Source organism: Schistocerca nitens, chromosome 3, assembly GCF_023898315.1.
Source record: "Schistocerca nitens isolate TAMUIC-IGC-003100 chromosome 3, iqSchNite1.1, whole genome shotgun sequence".
Taxonomy (NCBI): Eukaryota; Metazoa; Arthropoda; class Insecta; order Orthoptera; family Acrididae; genus Schistocerca; species Schistocerca nitens.
The window spans coordinates 599,407,537-599,423,733 of NC_064616.1; the positions used below are offsets into that span (position 1 = coordinate 599,407,537).

At 36.2% G+C, this 16,197-nt stretch overlaps 1 protein-coding gene across 4 annotated transcripts in view; it reads right to left on the bottom strand.

The window, feature by feature from the left end:
• Positions 1 to 316: 316 nt before the first annotated feature.
• The window catches only part of LOC126248519 (glutathione hydrolase 7-like), a 53,013-nt gene continuing 37,132 nt past the window's right edge, over positions 317 to 16,197 (bottom strand). For 3 of the 4 annotated variants that reach the window (XM_049949570.1, XM_049949568.1, XM_049949571.1), the window contains exons 5-9: positions 11,399 to 11,571; positions 8,132 to 8,422; positions 7,073 to 7,199; positions 6,654 to 6,961; positions 317 to 828 (exon numbers count right to left, since the gene is read on the bottom strand). In XM_049949570.1, coding sequence (XP_049805527.1) covers positions 656 to 828; positions 6,654 to 6,961; positions 7,073 to 7,199; positions 8,132 to 8,422; positions 11,399 to 11,571 — 1,072 coding nt within the window. In that variant the 3' untranslated portion in view covers positions 317 to 655. The remainder of the gene's footprint in view (positions 829 to 6,653; positions 6,962 to 7,072; positions 7,200 to 8,131; positions 8,423 to 11,398; positions 11,572 to 16,197) is intronic. The other variant, XM_049949572.1, reaches the window with a different exon arrangement.

The window sequence follows — 16,197 nt, forward strand, 5'->3', positions numbered from 1 at the left end:
GCTGGCCAGTGCTTACATTCAGGGGGGAAAATTTCAGTACTGCTGACTGAAGGGGGAGAGAAAAAAAAAAAAAAAACTACTACGCCGATCTTTTGTAAACTTTAGTTCTTTCATCAGAGAAGAAAGAGGGATATATTTGGGATGTTTGGAAGGAGGAGCAGGTCACTCAGACCCCAGATTGAGAGGGATGCAGCATCTGTTGTGAGGATAAGGGGACACTTCTTTTGTTGAATAATAAAATTTACTTTCAGAAATTTCAATCTGAATAGGTAAAAATAATTATTCCTTGTTAGAAAATTACTGTTTAATGAATAAATCATTTTCAAAGCCAATTTAATAAATAAATAACAGTAACAATATTAATAACAGCAGTAAAATCAAAAACATGCACCATGTACAAATGCCATACAATCTTTAACCATATTTTTCTCTCATAGCTGGATACAAATATTAGACAAGTTCTATCATGGAAGGCATGACATTTCATGAACTTCACAGAGTTTGTTTCCGGCTACTACTTAGTTTTCAGCTATTTGCACAAGTTACACTTCCCTGTTCATTGTGATCTTCTTTGCATAAATAAATATAAATTAGATATCACAAAATATCTTTGGCTACTTTGACGTAACAACATAAGATAACTGGGAACTCTACATCAAAAACGCGAGGCCACACCACCTCCTCTTGAATCTGAACGTGATGATAAGGTATCACCAACTTTTTCTATCAAATTTGAGCTCTGGTATGGTTCACGAATTGCACTCACTTTATAATTCAAAAGGCGAAGCTGGTATAACGTCTTGTTGCTCATCTCAGGTTTATGCCATGCTGAAAACATAATGGATAAATATTTCAATACTGAAACATTAAGACAGATTAAAGTCACTCCTTATTTCAATTGAGAGTGGCAAATAGTAACTGATACTGAAACTTCATGGTGATTAACAGTACGTGGAAACTCCACAGTCATAAGACGAGATATAAATTGCAGTCCTAATATGTCACATAGATTAAATGTTTTAGTAAGTTTCATTAAATTAGGTTCTCAATTAAATTTAAAGTTCCATTTATAGATTAATGATAATATTTATTTCTTTGACTACTTTTCAAGTTCAGTTTTAGAATGTTGTTGAGGATACTTCAAAACATGTAGCACAGCTCTCTGCAACAAATGTCCATATGTACAGTTCTTTTATATATTACACTGTACATACCGACACATAATACAGTAATTATAAATGGACTTTGTCAATAGTATAATAAGCTCCTTGTTGAGTTTCATGGATATTATTACTGCTGAACATATCATATTACCATTTTTAATTTTCATACACAATATTATCATTGACTAGATTACATATAGTTTACATAGACTATATTCATTGCATTCCTGACCATACACTTATTTCTTAAGATTTTTTTCATTTCCCAATATTGGTATGGCCAAGCTTTAGTTTGAACTCTTTCTTTTTTGAAATCTGGCCTGTTGGTTCCCCACTTATCAATTACAGAACCCCTTGATGGTCTAATACCTTGTGGCTTATCACTTTTACATCAGCTTTGATCTTTTTAAATTATTGATCTTTGATTTTGTCCGTTTCCTGACAGTTCTAATCTATTATTTAACCACTGTTCCTGTTATCTCTGTTATATTTTTTTTAACACAATTTCAATTTACTCCATATTTAGGACTATTCTATTTCAATTTTTTGCATTCAATTTGCAAGGCAATAAATTATGATTTGAACTGACAGCACACCAGAGCCCCCCCCCCCCCCCACATCTTAGGTCAGTAATACATGCTACTGTGGTGGCAAGCAGCATGGAGGTACCTGCTCATAGTCATGGAGGTGGAAGAAATTCTCATCAGTATCTGACTATCAGAGGGTGCAAGAGTAGTGGTGAAAATTTTCTTGATTGTTATAATACGCACCGATGCCTTGGGTTAAATTCCAAGTGTTCGTGTGGCATCTCACAGTGTGAGGGTATGTGACACTTGGAGGTGAGCAATCTGTCAGATGAGGCTCTGAGGTTCCTTTGGCATTATTTAACAGAAGTAGATGCATGTTAGCACATACCTGTGTCCTCAAACCTCATATTGACATCAGTATATACTTTACTACAACTCAACACAATTATCAAAAGAACATATATACTTTCCTGAACTTTCATAGCAGGCCAGAAGAAGGCAATCTACCCCAACCCCCTTCCCCAAAGGACCTCGCTTGGGACAGCAATTCGTGATTTTCACATTACCTGCAGTGTTCAATTGGCAGGTGACTTTCATTTTTATTGACCATTACTTCCACAAATACAAGGCCATAAGAACTATTTAAGAACTGGTATCAACAGGAGAATGCACTTGTTCTAAAAGCGATGTAATACATCAGTATCACAATGTAGCTACACCTTTTGTGGACTGGTTCCAAGAACACAAATGATTTTCGTAATTATGAGTGCCCACTAAGATCACCTACTGTCATCCATTTGACATTTCGTTTCAAGCAATGGAACAGAATTGGCAGCTGAATGGCAAGCTTACATACGTGGCGATATCAGAGGGTAATAAAGGTGAAGGTGGAAGAGTAGGGTTTTACATCCCACTGACAATAAGGTCATTAGAGACAGGGCACAAGCTCAGATTGGGCAAGAATGAGAAAGGAAACTGGCTGTGTCCTCAAAGGAACCATCCTGGCATTTGCCTTATTGAGTTTAGAGTAACAATTGAAAACCTAAATCAGGATGGCCGGATGGGGATTTCAAACATCATCCTTCCGTTCAAGTACAGTGTCTTAACCATTGCATTACCATGATTGGTACAGGCTACGTAAGACATCTCATTGTAACACAGCCAAATTGGTTTGCTTGACCACCACTTCTTTGTACACTTCACCTTTTTTCTGCCCACAATTTGCTGTGTGGAAACTCACATACTGCCATTTTATGTCATATTTGTTTACAGAATGGAATACACAGAAACTACATATTTATATGACTAAATAAAATTATCTTCTCCACTCCTCCCTCCCCATTTCAAATAAGTGACATAAGAACATAATCCAGAGGTAGAGAGTATATTTTGGGGACCTTCTTTTACTCTTAACCATGTTTACCATTAATTTCTGTTACATTTAACTGTTGTATTCATGTATATCAGATCAGAACCCATCTCAGTTGTTAGAGAGTAGGAAAACTGTCATTTCCTGCGAGATTCCTGCAGGGTCAGAGGAAAATGATGACATTCTTCTCCAACAAATAACTGAAAAAATAACACAGGACAACGAAAATTTTTTTTTGAAAAAATTTTTTTACTTTGGTAGCTGATCTTTATAGATTTTTATGAGCTGAATCCAACTCTACCCTTAGTTTTTTGTATCATCCATAGTTTTCGAGCAATATGCTTTTTATTATATAGTACAAAAATCCTATGTTCTATGGTAAACGGGGAAATTAATGAACTGCTTTATTACAACATAAGCATGGTTTGTATTTACAGTTAGCTACTTAAAACAAAGATACGTGTTAGTAGAGGTTTCACTTGTCAGCTAGAATTGGTTTGTATTTTCTTTCTTTTTTTCTTTGAAGCTTCTTGTGTAGCTTTTTCTACAATGAGTCGCTTGCTGAATTTCTCGGTGAAGTGACCGACAGTAGTCCCCCATCATGTTGGTGTTCCAGTGGCCATGGTAGAGTTTTTCCACCACTTTAATATCCTGGTGAAAACTCTCTCATTGCTCCTCACTAATATCTCCTATATTGTACGGGAAGTAATCAAAGCGACTGTTCAAAAACTGAACTTTCAGGCTCATTAAACATCCTAAAGTTTTAAAATTCTTTAACATTGTAGCTATAATAGAAACATATTCTGAGTCTTTTTCATGTCCTAACAACTTCGTAACAACCTGCTTGAATGATACCCATGCTTCTTTCTCATTTAAGGTCATTGTGGATTCAAAGTTAACATCAAATATCAATTTTCTAATGTCAGGTCCAACAAAGGTGCCTTCTTTTAGTTAAGCTTCGGAAAGGTGTGGAAACTTTTGGCTGACATACTTAAAACATGGTCCACCTTTAGGCAAAGCCTTTACAAACTGTTTCATTAGGCCTAACTTTATATGTAGAGGTGGTAGGAGTACATTTTTTGTGTCTATAAGGCTTTTGCATAGAATGTTCTTCTCACTAGGTTTTAAAGACTCCCTCACAGGCCAGTTCTTTCTGCACCAGTGTTGATCCCTAGCCCTACTGTCCCATTCACACAAGAAAATTGGAAATTTGAGAAAGCCACCTTGCTGATCAAGAAGCATGCATGTTACTTTTAGATCACCACATATCATTCAGCCATGAGCAGAATAGCCTATTTTATTTAGCACTATTTCTTGGTTTTTGTAGCTTTCTTTGATATGTACAGAATGTCCAACAGGTATATATACATACATGTTACCATTGTATAATAAAACAGCCTTCAAACTAGTTTTGGATGAATCAATAGATAGCCTTCCATCTTCCTTTTTGTATTCAATACCTAACTCATTCATCAGACTGGGAATGTCTGAGCAGTACAGTAAATCACCTTGTTGTTGAAAAATCTTGGAAAATTGCTGCTCTCTCTTTCTATACATGTATATGCTGGTTCCAACTGCCAGTAAGTTCTTTCCTTTTAATCTAGAGCCAAGCAATTCAGCTTTTTCTTTCATTAAGCCCAGATCCCTAACCAAATCGTTAAGCTCGGTCTGAGTAAACAATCTGGGCTCTAAACTTCCTGTATTACAATGGAATTCATCATCATCTGGATCTTGTAAATCAGATTGTACATCAGAAAATACTTCTGTTGGAATATAATTTAAATCATCTGGTGGTTCAGCTACCGGCAAATCTACACTATGCCTTACTGGTTGGATAGCGGATGGAAGATTAGGGTAGCTTATTACTTTCTATTATGACCTGTAATATCAACATTGCAAAAGTAGCAATCATTGGAATGATTTCTTGGCTCCCTCCATGTCACAGGAATAGCAAATCTAAAGGCTTTTTTCTGCTTGCTGGACCATTTTCTCAGATCTTCAACACGCACATAACATACCTTATGTGGCGACCAAGATTTATCTTGATCACTAAGTTTAGATTCAAAGTATGATAGATAAACCTTTTTCACAAAGTCTGTAATGTTTCTTTGGTGTTTTTTAATCACAAATTCACCACAAATACAACAAAACCTGTCAGCAGAGTTTTTACAACCACGATTAGACATTGTACTTAGCAAATTTACAGGAAACGCGAAAGTGAGGTTAGGTTGACAGTAAACAAAACATAAACTGTTAATACAAAAATAGAATTGAACTTTTTTTGCCAGCAAATGTTTTTCAGCAGTGCTACCAACATCATCAATAAATTTAACTGTAAAATGTGAAGAAATGGTGAGCGATACAGTTTTTTTAAGTATCATATTTGGATTTCCCACCCTAAAAAGCATAAGAATAAGGTATTTTCAGCAAAAAAGTTTTTCCTGTGTAATCGAAAATCTTATAGTCATAAGATTTCTCCCCTGGTGAATGAAAAATCAACCCTAATATTTTTTTCTTTTTTTTGTTATTAAATAGTTCATTAACTCTCCGACCATACTCAGATATTATTTATACAAGACAGGGAACAATTCATGTCACATCTTTGCTTTAACCATTTTTAAGGGAAATTTTTATTTACTCTGACAATATTTTGCTTAATTTTACGACAATGTTATTTTACAATATCTGTACAATGTAGTTCAGAGCAAAGTTTTGAATAAGAGCTAGCACTGTTTTTTTTTTTAATGGCTGCAGTACACTTAGCCAGGATAGCAACCTTTGAAAGGACCAATTCCTGTGCAATGATTAGGAGTTTTTTACAATAGTCCAGATCTGTCACAAAGTAATGAGATGCCCATATCTGAAGTCTATGGGAGCATGCAAATCTTGATGAAACTACTGTACTGTACACATTAAAATCCCATATTGTTACACTATATATAGCGAACACTAATTTGAAATCCACTCAGCTGTTGAAGATACAATGACAACACTTAGTGAAAGCTTTGAAGGTTAGTGTAATCTAATAGCAAAGCAAAAGAAGTTGGTATTATATCTTGAGATTTTGAACCAGATACTCCTTTTCCTGGGTTAATAGAGAAAGAAGAAGAAAAAGACACTAACGGAAGCATCCAAACACATCTCAGAACACAAATCAAACCTTCAATTTCTCACTATCCCTATCCGACTCCCAATTTCATGGAAAGTTCTCTTACATACCTTGCTCAACTATTACTCTTCTGATAAAGAATCTATGAATGATGACTTAAATGAAACCTAAGAACTAATTCCACACTGAAATTTTAACTGTCCAGTAGAGTGTGTACAATAATTAAACTTGGTGACATATTATAACTATGAGGAATAGGTGAAAGTTACTGGCACTCAAGGCCAGATGCTAGAATGATGGCTCATTGGTGAGAGCTTTTTTTGTAAGCAGTTTTTATCTGTCAGTACATTTAATTATAAAGGCACACTGCTACAGAGTGACAGTTCCATTCCTGCAATTGCTTTCGTTTCATAATACATCAACATGTAAAAAAGTTTCATTATATCACTAAGTTACACGTTACTATATAAATAATATTTCCTTACCTTCATACTGAATCTGGTTCTCCACAGGGTTGTACCGAAAACGTGGAGCTTCCATACTAGTGCTAATATTCTTTTCTCTTGTTATGTACTCTACAAGTAGCTGAATGCCAACTACTGCATCTCCCACTCCAGAAATGAGCCTTCTTCCACAAACCTCTTTCTGTATTGCTATAATTGGTGTAGCAAGTGAGAAAGGTCTTTTTCCTGGAGCAAATGCATTACTTCCTGCATTAAAATTTTCCATTGCATTATTTAATATAAATCCCTCTTTTGTCAACAGCTGTGAACCAAACCAGGTATTCAAGCCACTGGAAATGAGAAATATAACTATCATTTTGGGCAGATACACATACAGTTTAATGTTCTTCTTTCTAAACAGAAAACTTTGGATATAACATGCTTTGGCACAACACACTAACCTCACAACAGAAACATACAAGTCATTAAGATCAACAGCAGCAACATGAGAGCCCACTGCTTCTGGATAACTCCACAAAGCTGTTGAACTGAGAAGCCCATAATCAGAGGTGTTGTCAGGCGTGTCACCTGGACAAAAACAGAAAATGTCAATAGCTGTGGATTAAAACTGTGTGTCAGACTAGTATACTAATTTCCTAATGACAGCTTGCAGCAGACATTAACGGATTTTTGCTCCAGATCTTGTGTCAGGGCTATATTTATAACTCCAATACACAATAGTCCAGATTTGTAGATTAACTAATTAAATGTGTGCTTTTTGTGCTGTTAAATGACACGTGTTTCACCCTCAGAGGATATTTACTAGGTACAGATCAACTGTGTGATCCAGCACTCTGTACACCTTCTTGGCATTTCGTTTATAAATTCCTGCATTGCAGTAGTATATTTCATTTGGTATTCCACTGGGGTCACTAGTTAGTCCAATTTACAGGAGACAAAGATTACTTGAAATTAGTGGCTTAAGTGCAGGCTCTGTGAATTCTGGTGTGTGGCACATTTATCTTTCATTAAAATTGTGACACCAACTTAACTGGACAACACAGGTCCCTGATAATATAATTGGTGTTTACCAGAGTTGGTGTGAACTTATCTGTGGATCAACCAACCTCTTCTTTGGTCTTTCATGTAATACCAATATTGTGCCTGTGACATGAATGCAGACCAGTTAAGCCAGGTAACACTGAACAGACTGCAGCAGTGCTAATCCAGACTGAGTGCACATAGCGAACAGGTAGATCTCTGATATCACTAGATCATGCAAGCCTGTTATTCCACCAGTTTAACACTGCAGTTTGCTTGTTTAATAGAGACATGTTTTAGTTGCTTCTAAAATCAGCATGAAATGAACACCATAAAATAATTTCACATTTGTTTATGTATCTGTCAATCACCAGTAATTCGACTGCAAGGTGTCAGGTTCTCTCTACTCTTTGCATTATTTCTATAAATGTTAAAAATATGTTAATGTACATCAACCAGTGAAACAGTTAGTCACCCACCAAATGAGTTGAATTGTGTTGTGTATGTTTCTTGCATGGCTGCAGTTAATGCCTGTATCATTTCAGTAAAGTTTCCAACTATCTTGTTGTTATCTAATTTCCTTAGTGTCTCCAAGAGGAATGGTCCACCAGAAGGAGAATCTGGTACTATTATATTGAAACTTCCAAACACAGAATGCAGTGCTTTTCTTCTTTTAGGCTGGTATGTTTCAAGATCTTCTTTCCTCATAACACCTCCTGCTTCTTCAACTGCAGATAGCACTGCATTTGCAAGCTGTCCACTATAAAGCACTATTTTTAGAGAGAAAAAGAAAAAAAAATATTGTTGAAAATTAATGAGATTCCATTTACTGGAACTAAAAAGAAAAAGCCATCATTAGGGTGCTACAGCTTTTAAACATGTAGAAATTTCATAAATAACCACAAAACACAAATCTGAGGGCTACTACAAGAAGAAAGTGCCAAGTGTAGAATACATATTGAGCAGAGAGCAGTGTGACAATTCCCTGTACACCCAAGTAAAGTACATGCAGTATTTATGCTGTCAGCAATACAGGATCATTTATCAGCGAAGTGAAGGGTAGACTAAATACCACTTCTGTTTTGTCATTTATTTCCAATATCTACATTAATAAAGTGAAAAAGTTAGTAAATAAAGGTTACCACTGATACCAAGTCTTTTTGCTCATTTGCTGTAGCATCTAGGTCATTAGAAATGAGGTACTAGCTCAGTTCAGATAAGTTAAGGCTTCATATTGAATGGTGTGGAGTAAATACAAAATTTTCAGCAGGGTTACAAGACTAGGATTCAAACCTGGCTTTTCCCATATATGATAAAAGTAAGGTTTTACTTTAATGTTTTGTCAACATCAAAGTCATTAGAGATGGCACACTAAACTTAACTGTACAAGGATATGGAGGAAACCGGCCATGAACTTGACATGTCAAACAAATATTGATCTGCAATGATTTACAGAAATCAGGGCAAATCTGAATCTGGATGATCAGGTGTGGATTTGAACCCTGCTGTTCCCAAATATGTATCCACTGTTTTAAGCATTGCTCCAAATCACTCAGCTCCATAAAATAACCAACTATTTTACTGCAGCGCTATCTCCCCTGTGGGTAACTGTTTCAGAAGTCTCCACCCTTGCGAAGGCAAATACTTAATATAAGTGGCATGTACAAAAGCAAGGCAGAACAAAGTTATAACTACATTTGATTATAGAATAGTCACATGCCGATAAAACTACATACAGTAACCAGATTACCTATGTATTAAAATTTAAATTACACTTATACATATGAGACTTATAACAACTGATATATATTTATGTGCCATGGAGAAAATACTGCAAAACAGAGGCATTTATGCATCTGACTATCAGAAATATAAATAAATGAAAAAGTTTCAGGCCAACACACACTTATTAGTTCCATAAAATAAGTATTTTGATGAAGTGACTACACTGAACTCTTCAGACATTCCCAGTATCCTGTTCACATCTTGAGGTGTCAGGTATTCTGTCAGATATCAGTGTCGTTCTGCATGATATTTCGACAACATGACTTGTTATCTTCATCAGGTGCTACCTGAGGCTGCTCGTCGAGTGGAATGGGTCCAGTATTTATACCTACACTAGAAAAATGCTGATATCTAGCAAAATACCTGACACCTTGAGATTTCAAAGTCACTACATGTTGTAATGTGAGGCTTTACACACTGTGATATAAAGAGGAGGGGATGGGATGGGGGGATGAGGAGGAAGAGTTTTTACCCAACCTCATTCCCATAGCATTGCCATGATGAATGAGATTCAAATTCTGTGCTGAGTATGTGTGAAGGTTAAGAAAGACAAAGCGCTAGTGAATATTTAAACACTTTGTTAAATACAAGCACATATTTATATGGTTGTACTTTCATGGAGGAAAAATCCTCCCCCTTAAAGCAATTTCTTCTCACATTATTCCCTCCATTATAGGTGAGCTATCACTATGTAACAGCCAAACAATATAGCCTTCCAACTATCTGCAGGACTTCACATTAGTGAGCTAAAACTTAGAGAAGGTCTATGTGCTATTCTGTATCAGAATTCAATTTTTAATGCTGGAATATGTCACAAAACACTTATTCACTGCTATTTTATTCTAACAGCTTAAGTGAAAATAGAAAATTAGATACACATATTGCTATCTGCAAATATACAGCTCTGTGTTTTCAGAACTGCAAAATGGTTAGTAACAACACAAAATAGTAGTTTTATTAATTTGTAGTTACTGTAATAGCTCATATAATCAGATTGATAAATAAATCCTGAACTACCTCATTCTCCCACTTTGAACCCCGCTTCCCCATACCTCCCTCTCCCTGCCCTGCCTAAAAAAAGGCAGACTGTAGCGCCTAGAACCGCTCGGCCACTCTGGCCGGCTCTATTACAAACACACAAAGTTTAGACAACATTTCAAGAAGAATTTGAAGAAATGTACTTATTGACTTACAACAGAAAAGTATTGTGATGTATATTATTTAATAATAGATCAGCTGTTGGCCAGTGGTAGCAGCAGCAAGTTCAGTCACATGAAAAATAATGTACACAGAACACACGCAGAATCCAAAATGCAAAAGAAATAAATTACACAACATATTATAAGTATCCAAATAAAATACTTTCTTTAGTTGGATGTTGTCAATCACTGTAATTTTCATAGCAAGATAAATGTACAACTATGTCAAAACTGATTAAATGACAGTGTGATGAAAATATAAAATAACGGGCACATGTAGTTAATAAACCTAGGAATTGATTACAAAAATTACAACTCTTCTTGAACAAGGAAACTGAAGAGTAAATGTCTATAAAACTACAGGAATATTTCATTGGCTTCATACAAGTAAACTGCAGTTATGAAAGTGCTCACTTTTAACACAGGGCAACAAGTTCCAAAACATTTATCTTACTACATTGATAAGCAAGATTTGTAAGTAGCTAAGACTACATTAGTGCATTTTGAAAGAATTGCTGTGACCAAAAATTCTCTCTTTGTTTCAGTTATGATGACAGAGATTATGATTCTAATTCTGATAAATATCTGATTTAGAACACAGAACAAGATGCAGCTTGAAAGTATTTACAAATTCAGAAGTATAAAAAAGCATTGAACAATAAGAAGGTTAATTACATATTAATACCTTGCCCGTGGAATGTTAGTCTGCACTTAATTATGCCATCACCAGTGCTCAATAGAAATGACATAACTTTCACCAACCATCTGGTCCATTAGCAGCTATCATCTCAAAACTATCTGCAAGCTTTGGTAAAGTCAGATTTCCACCCGCTTCAATGTTCTTGAGGAAATTCTGGAGCCTAATGGTCTCATTAAGCTGAGGATTTATATGTATATTTGATGAAATTAAACTGGTGGGAACAGGAAAGCCATTCCTGAAAATAAAATGAATGTATCAGGTATATTATTCATCCGTCACCTCTAAATGATACAGAAGGGAAGCAATTTAATTACTGCTGTTTGAGGAAATGCATGTCCAAATTGGTAATTTTGAAAAGAAAAGAAAAGAAACTGTACAGGCCAGTTCCTTTCCAATCTTAAACAGTAACGATAAAGTCATCACTGTTCCTGTCACACACAATGAACTTTGCTTTGCTGCCCCCACCCTCAGAAAAGATTGAACTGATTGCCCTAGTGAGACCATCTCTCTCTGAAAAGGGGATGTTCCTACCTTCAGTATTTTTCTATAACACTAAAGACTAAAAATGTAAGGAAGGCATGAAAATTGAAGTTTAATGTCTTGTCAATATCAAGGTAATTTAAGATACGCACAAAGTTAGACTGAAAAATGATGGGGATCCATTGTCACCTCTCCCACAAATTACCACAGCACGCACCTTAAGTTATTCAGTAAAACTACAGAAAATCTACATCTGGTTGGGCAAACGTGGATTTGAACACATCTCTTTAAAAATTTAGGTCTAGTGATTTAAAATAAAAATGTGAAAAATCCAAGCAGGGAGGTCAAATCTTAATGTATTAAATGCTGAAGATCAGAACAGGCAATAATCTAATCTTGGAAGGGAGATGATATGTTGAGATATGGGAAAGCTTGGACTTATTGATAACAATCTAACAACTGACTTACCATTAACAGTCAAGGCACAAAAAAACAAATATTAGAACAAAATTGTCTTTTACACAATTGACAATGAGAACATGTGGGGCTTGGTGACACAGTGGATAAATTCACAACATAAAAGAAAAAGTTTGGCTTGCACATGGACATGCCTATTTGTCTAATTCAATGCTGTCTCTGTTCAACCATATGGTGTGCCTTCCAGGCACGAAGCAGCGGCATGTGTGTACACCAAGAGAGTGGTTCATATGCAAGTGCTTCCAGTCAGACAAACTTACAGCGTTCTCCTGCACTAATAAATCTAAAGCACACTTTAATAACCAAGAGGTATCCGCCTAAAGAAGCCTTTATTTGAGTTTAGTTTAAGAAGAGTCAGGCTTTATCACATTCTGTGGTTTATTTGTACTTAACTGGCATTCAGTAAAATCAGTGTTATTGAATAAGGAAAGTTACAACACTGAGTATGTGAAAAATGCCAAGTTACACAATGATTAGAATTCTATGGTAAAACATTGCCATTCTGCTATTTTGTACCATCAAAAGAGACCTCCAGCTTCAAATTTCAGATTTTCCTGAATCGATTTTTGATGTACAAATATGCGAGAGCAAGTTGTGTTACAAATGTTTATGCCCACAAGTGATTTTTTTTGTCAGCTGTAGCACTTGTTTATTTTTTTTATTTAATTGTCCTGATCACAAAGTTCTAACAAGATTATTGGTTTCAGTTATGGAATAGCCATCTTCAGAATCTACAAGAGAAGTAAAATAAGCATCTGCTATGTTAAAAGGTTAAAAAAACAAAACAGAAATTATAATATAAACATGACATACATCACATTCTGCTGCACAGCGACAAGCCATTAAAAAAGTACAACAAAACTTTGTGATTAAGACAATTAAAAAAAATATGTGCATGTGATCACTATCCAGATGGTCATTTTATGTCAAACAACATCACTTACTGCTGATTATTTTGAGTTGATCCCGGGTTAAAAAATAGGAGCTGCTGTAAACAAGTCCAGAAGCTGAGTGCATACATAGAAAGAGGTTACCAAAGGTACAATGAAGAGAGGAGTAGTGCTGCTGAATTTATCATCAGTGTATGACTGACTGGATCCAAGGGCTTTTACTTAAAACTTGCAAAATGCAAGAAAAACCTGATCATGAAAACTATACTGATAGAGATTACCTTCAGAGTCCATCTGAGAGACAAGATACACAGTTTCACAACACTTCAGAATGGCCTAACTCAAGGTTCAATACTCACCCCCTTACTTCTCAACTTATATAATTAAACATGAAAACATCCATAAATACCGAGGAGTTAAACTTGAGCATACACTTTTCTACAGGCACCACCTACAAGAAGTCAAGCAAAAACTGAAATCCTGAAACTCTATACTAGTCAAATTAGCAGGCAGTTCACGGACAAGCAACATAAACACAATGCACACATCAGCATTGGCACAGGTGTATTGTAATGCAGAATACAGTGCCCCAGTATGGGCAATGAGTGCCCACACAAAAAAGTTGATGTGGCGCTCAATGAATTGATGAGGATCATAATTGGCTCAATGAAACCAACCCCTACAACCTGGCCACCAGTGCTAGCCAATATCAAAGCGCCAAACATCAGATGCAAATCTGCAATGAAAAAGTAGTGGAAGAAGGCACCGCACCAGTGTGATCTCTCAATTTGTCATCATTTACACACAAAGAATTGACAGAAGTCAAGGATGCCTCTCTGGAGAACCATCCAAAGATCAGACTTTTTGAGGAGGAAAGGATTGGTATGAGCACTGGCGAAGTAACACATTGCAAAATGGATCTCTTATTGCTGACGTGACCAAACAAGTTCCTGGTTTTGACCTTCCAAGAAGACTTTGGACAAGATTAGACAGGATAAGGACTGGATGGGTTGCTGTAAAACTTAAAGACAAAATGGAAGCTTCCAATTGATCCTTTCTGTGAGTGTAATGAACTTCAAACTATAGACCATATTTTAAACTGTGTAATTTATGTTTTTCAGAGGAGGAATTGAAGATATCCACAATGTGTCTGAAAAGCCCTTAAGTGGTAGAATAATCTTCAGTGTGCTATTGCACTGTAGTGCATATGGTGTACAGTGCATTTATAAATGAATGGTGCAGGTTTAAAAATTAATAGTAACTGATTTATTACTTTATATGGGCAAACCTTACAGCACTAGCAGCAGCAACTGTTCAAGTTATTGATGGATTAATAATAATCCTTCAACATGTGCACCCTCGGTCTGCACATGCTTTATCTGACCAAACACTTCCTCAAGGGACACGTGTATTGGCAGTATATAAACTATGTCTTTCACAAACTCCCACTGAAAGAAAGTGCAGGGTGTTAAATCTGGCAAATGATTTGGCCAGGGGAGAAGGATGTTGCCTGCAACTGCAGCATGTCCAATCCAGCATTGGTGAAAAGTATGATTAAGAAGCTCTGGTGCATTCCTGCAAAAATGGGATGGAACACTATCCATTTGCAAAATGTAATATTTGTAATGTGTCCAGTTGGGGTTACAACCAGGTTCCCAACATGTACCAAAATGAGTTACATGTCACTGCTTGTTGTTCGAAGAAAAACAGGCCATGCACTTTCTCGTGTGACACCACACAGAAAACATTCACTTTTGGAGGGTCATGCTGAAGCACTATCACTGTATATGGTTTCTCACACCCCAGATACAGAAATTTTGTCTGTTCACCTTGCCACTTACATGGAAAGTGACTTCATCACAGAAGATGAGTCTTTCTACAAAACCAGCAGCCTTCATTTTTAACACCAGCTCTCCACAGAAGTCACACTTTTTCACATTGTCTGCTGATGTAAGGGCCTGCACTAATCCCACTTTGTGTAGCTTAAAACATTGCTGCTTAGGCAACACCTTCCACACCGCAAACTTTGGTATGAACCATTCCCTGTCTGCTTTACTAAGTGAATTGTGAGGACTTCAGTGAAATGCCTTGTGCATTCTTTCAACGTTTGCATCAGACACACAAGGTCAAGTGGGACTCTTCCCCTTACAGAGGCATCCGGTTTCCATAATCTGTTGATACCACCCACCTAAGCTGTTATTGTGTGGCGGGTCTATCCTAAACCATGCACAAAACTCACACTGCACTGTAACCACAGATCCGGACACCGCAAAACAGAGCACACACAAAGTCCTTTCCATTGTGATGTGATCTTGGAAACACTGTGCAGTAAGCATGACAAGCGAACAGTGGATAGCAGATCAAAAAATTGGACAGTTGTCACTGCTTCTACTGTAATCACCCTGTATATCTGACCTTGTTAACAACTTTTTTTTTAAATAATTGCTTTAGATTCATGATGTTCTGTGTTTTTCAGTTCAGAACACAATCTGGTTGGAAAGTATATACAGTATCTCTCTCTCTCTCTCTCTCTCTCTCTCTCTCTCTCTCTCTCTGTGTGTGTGTGTGTGTGTGTGTGTGTGTGTGTGTGTGTGTGTGTGTGAACATTAGGCAAAACTGTATAATTTTTTTGTAAATCATTTTCGTGATGCTGCGTGAACATATTTAAAAACAATAAATACACACAGCTCAAAAAATTACTGACTGAGGAATAATACTGAGTAATAAAACTTCTAAAAAGTTACTCCAGAAAATTTTAAATATTACAAATATGATTTTCACTGGCAAAAAATCCATACAAGACGGGATGATGCCATAGACTTGGCAACATGTAATGACAGACTAACCTTTCACAGTCTCAAATGGACAGTTGTGTTTACAGTGAAGCAAGGTACACTACATTCAAACTCCTATCAATAAGATAGGTAATAATATTAAGTATGCACTTTGCAAATTACTCATCCAGAATGTGTCTACAAAAACATTCAAGTAGTTTTTCAGCATGCTTGCATGTT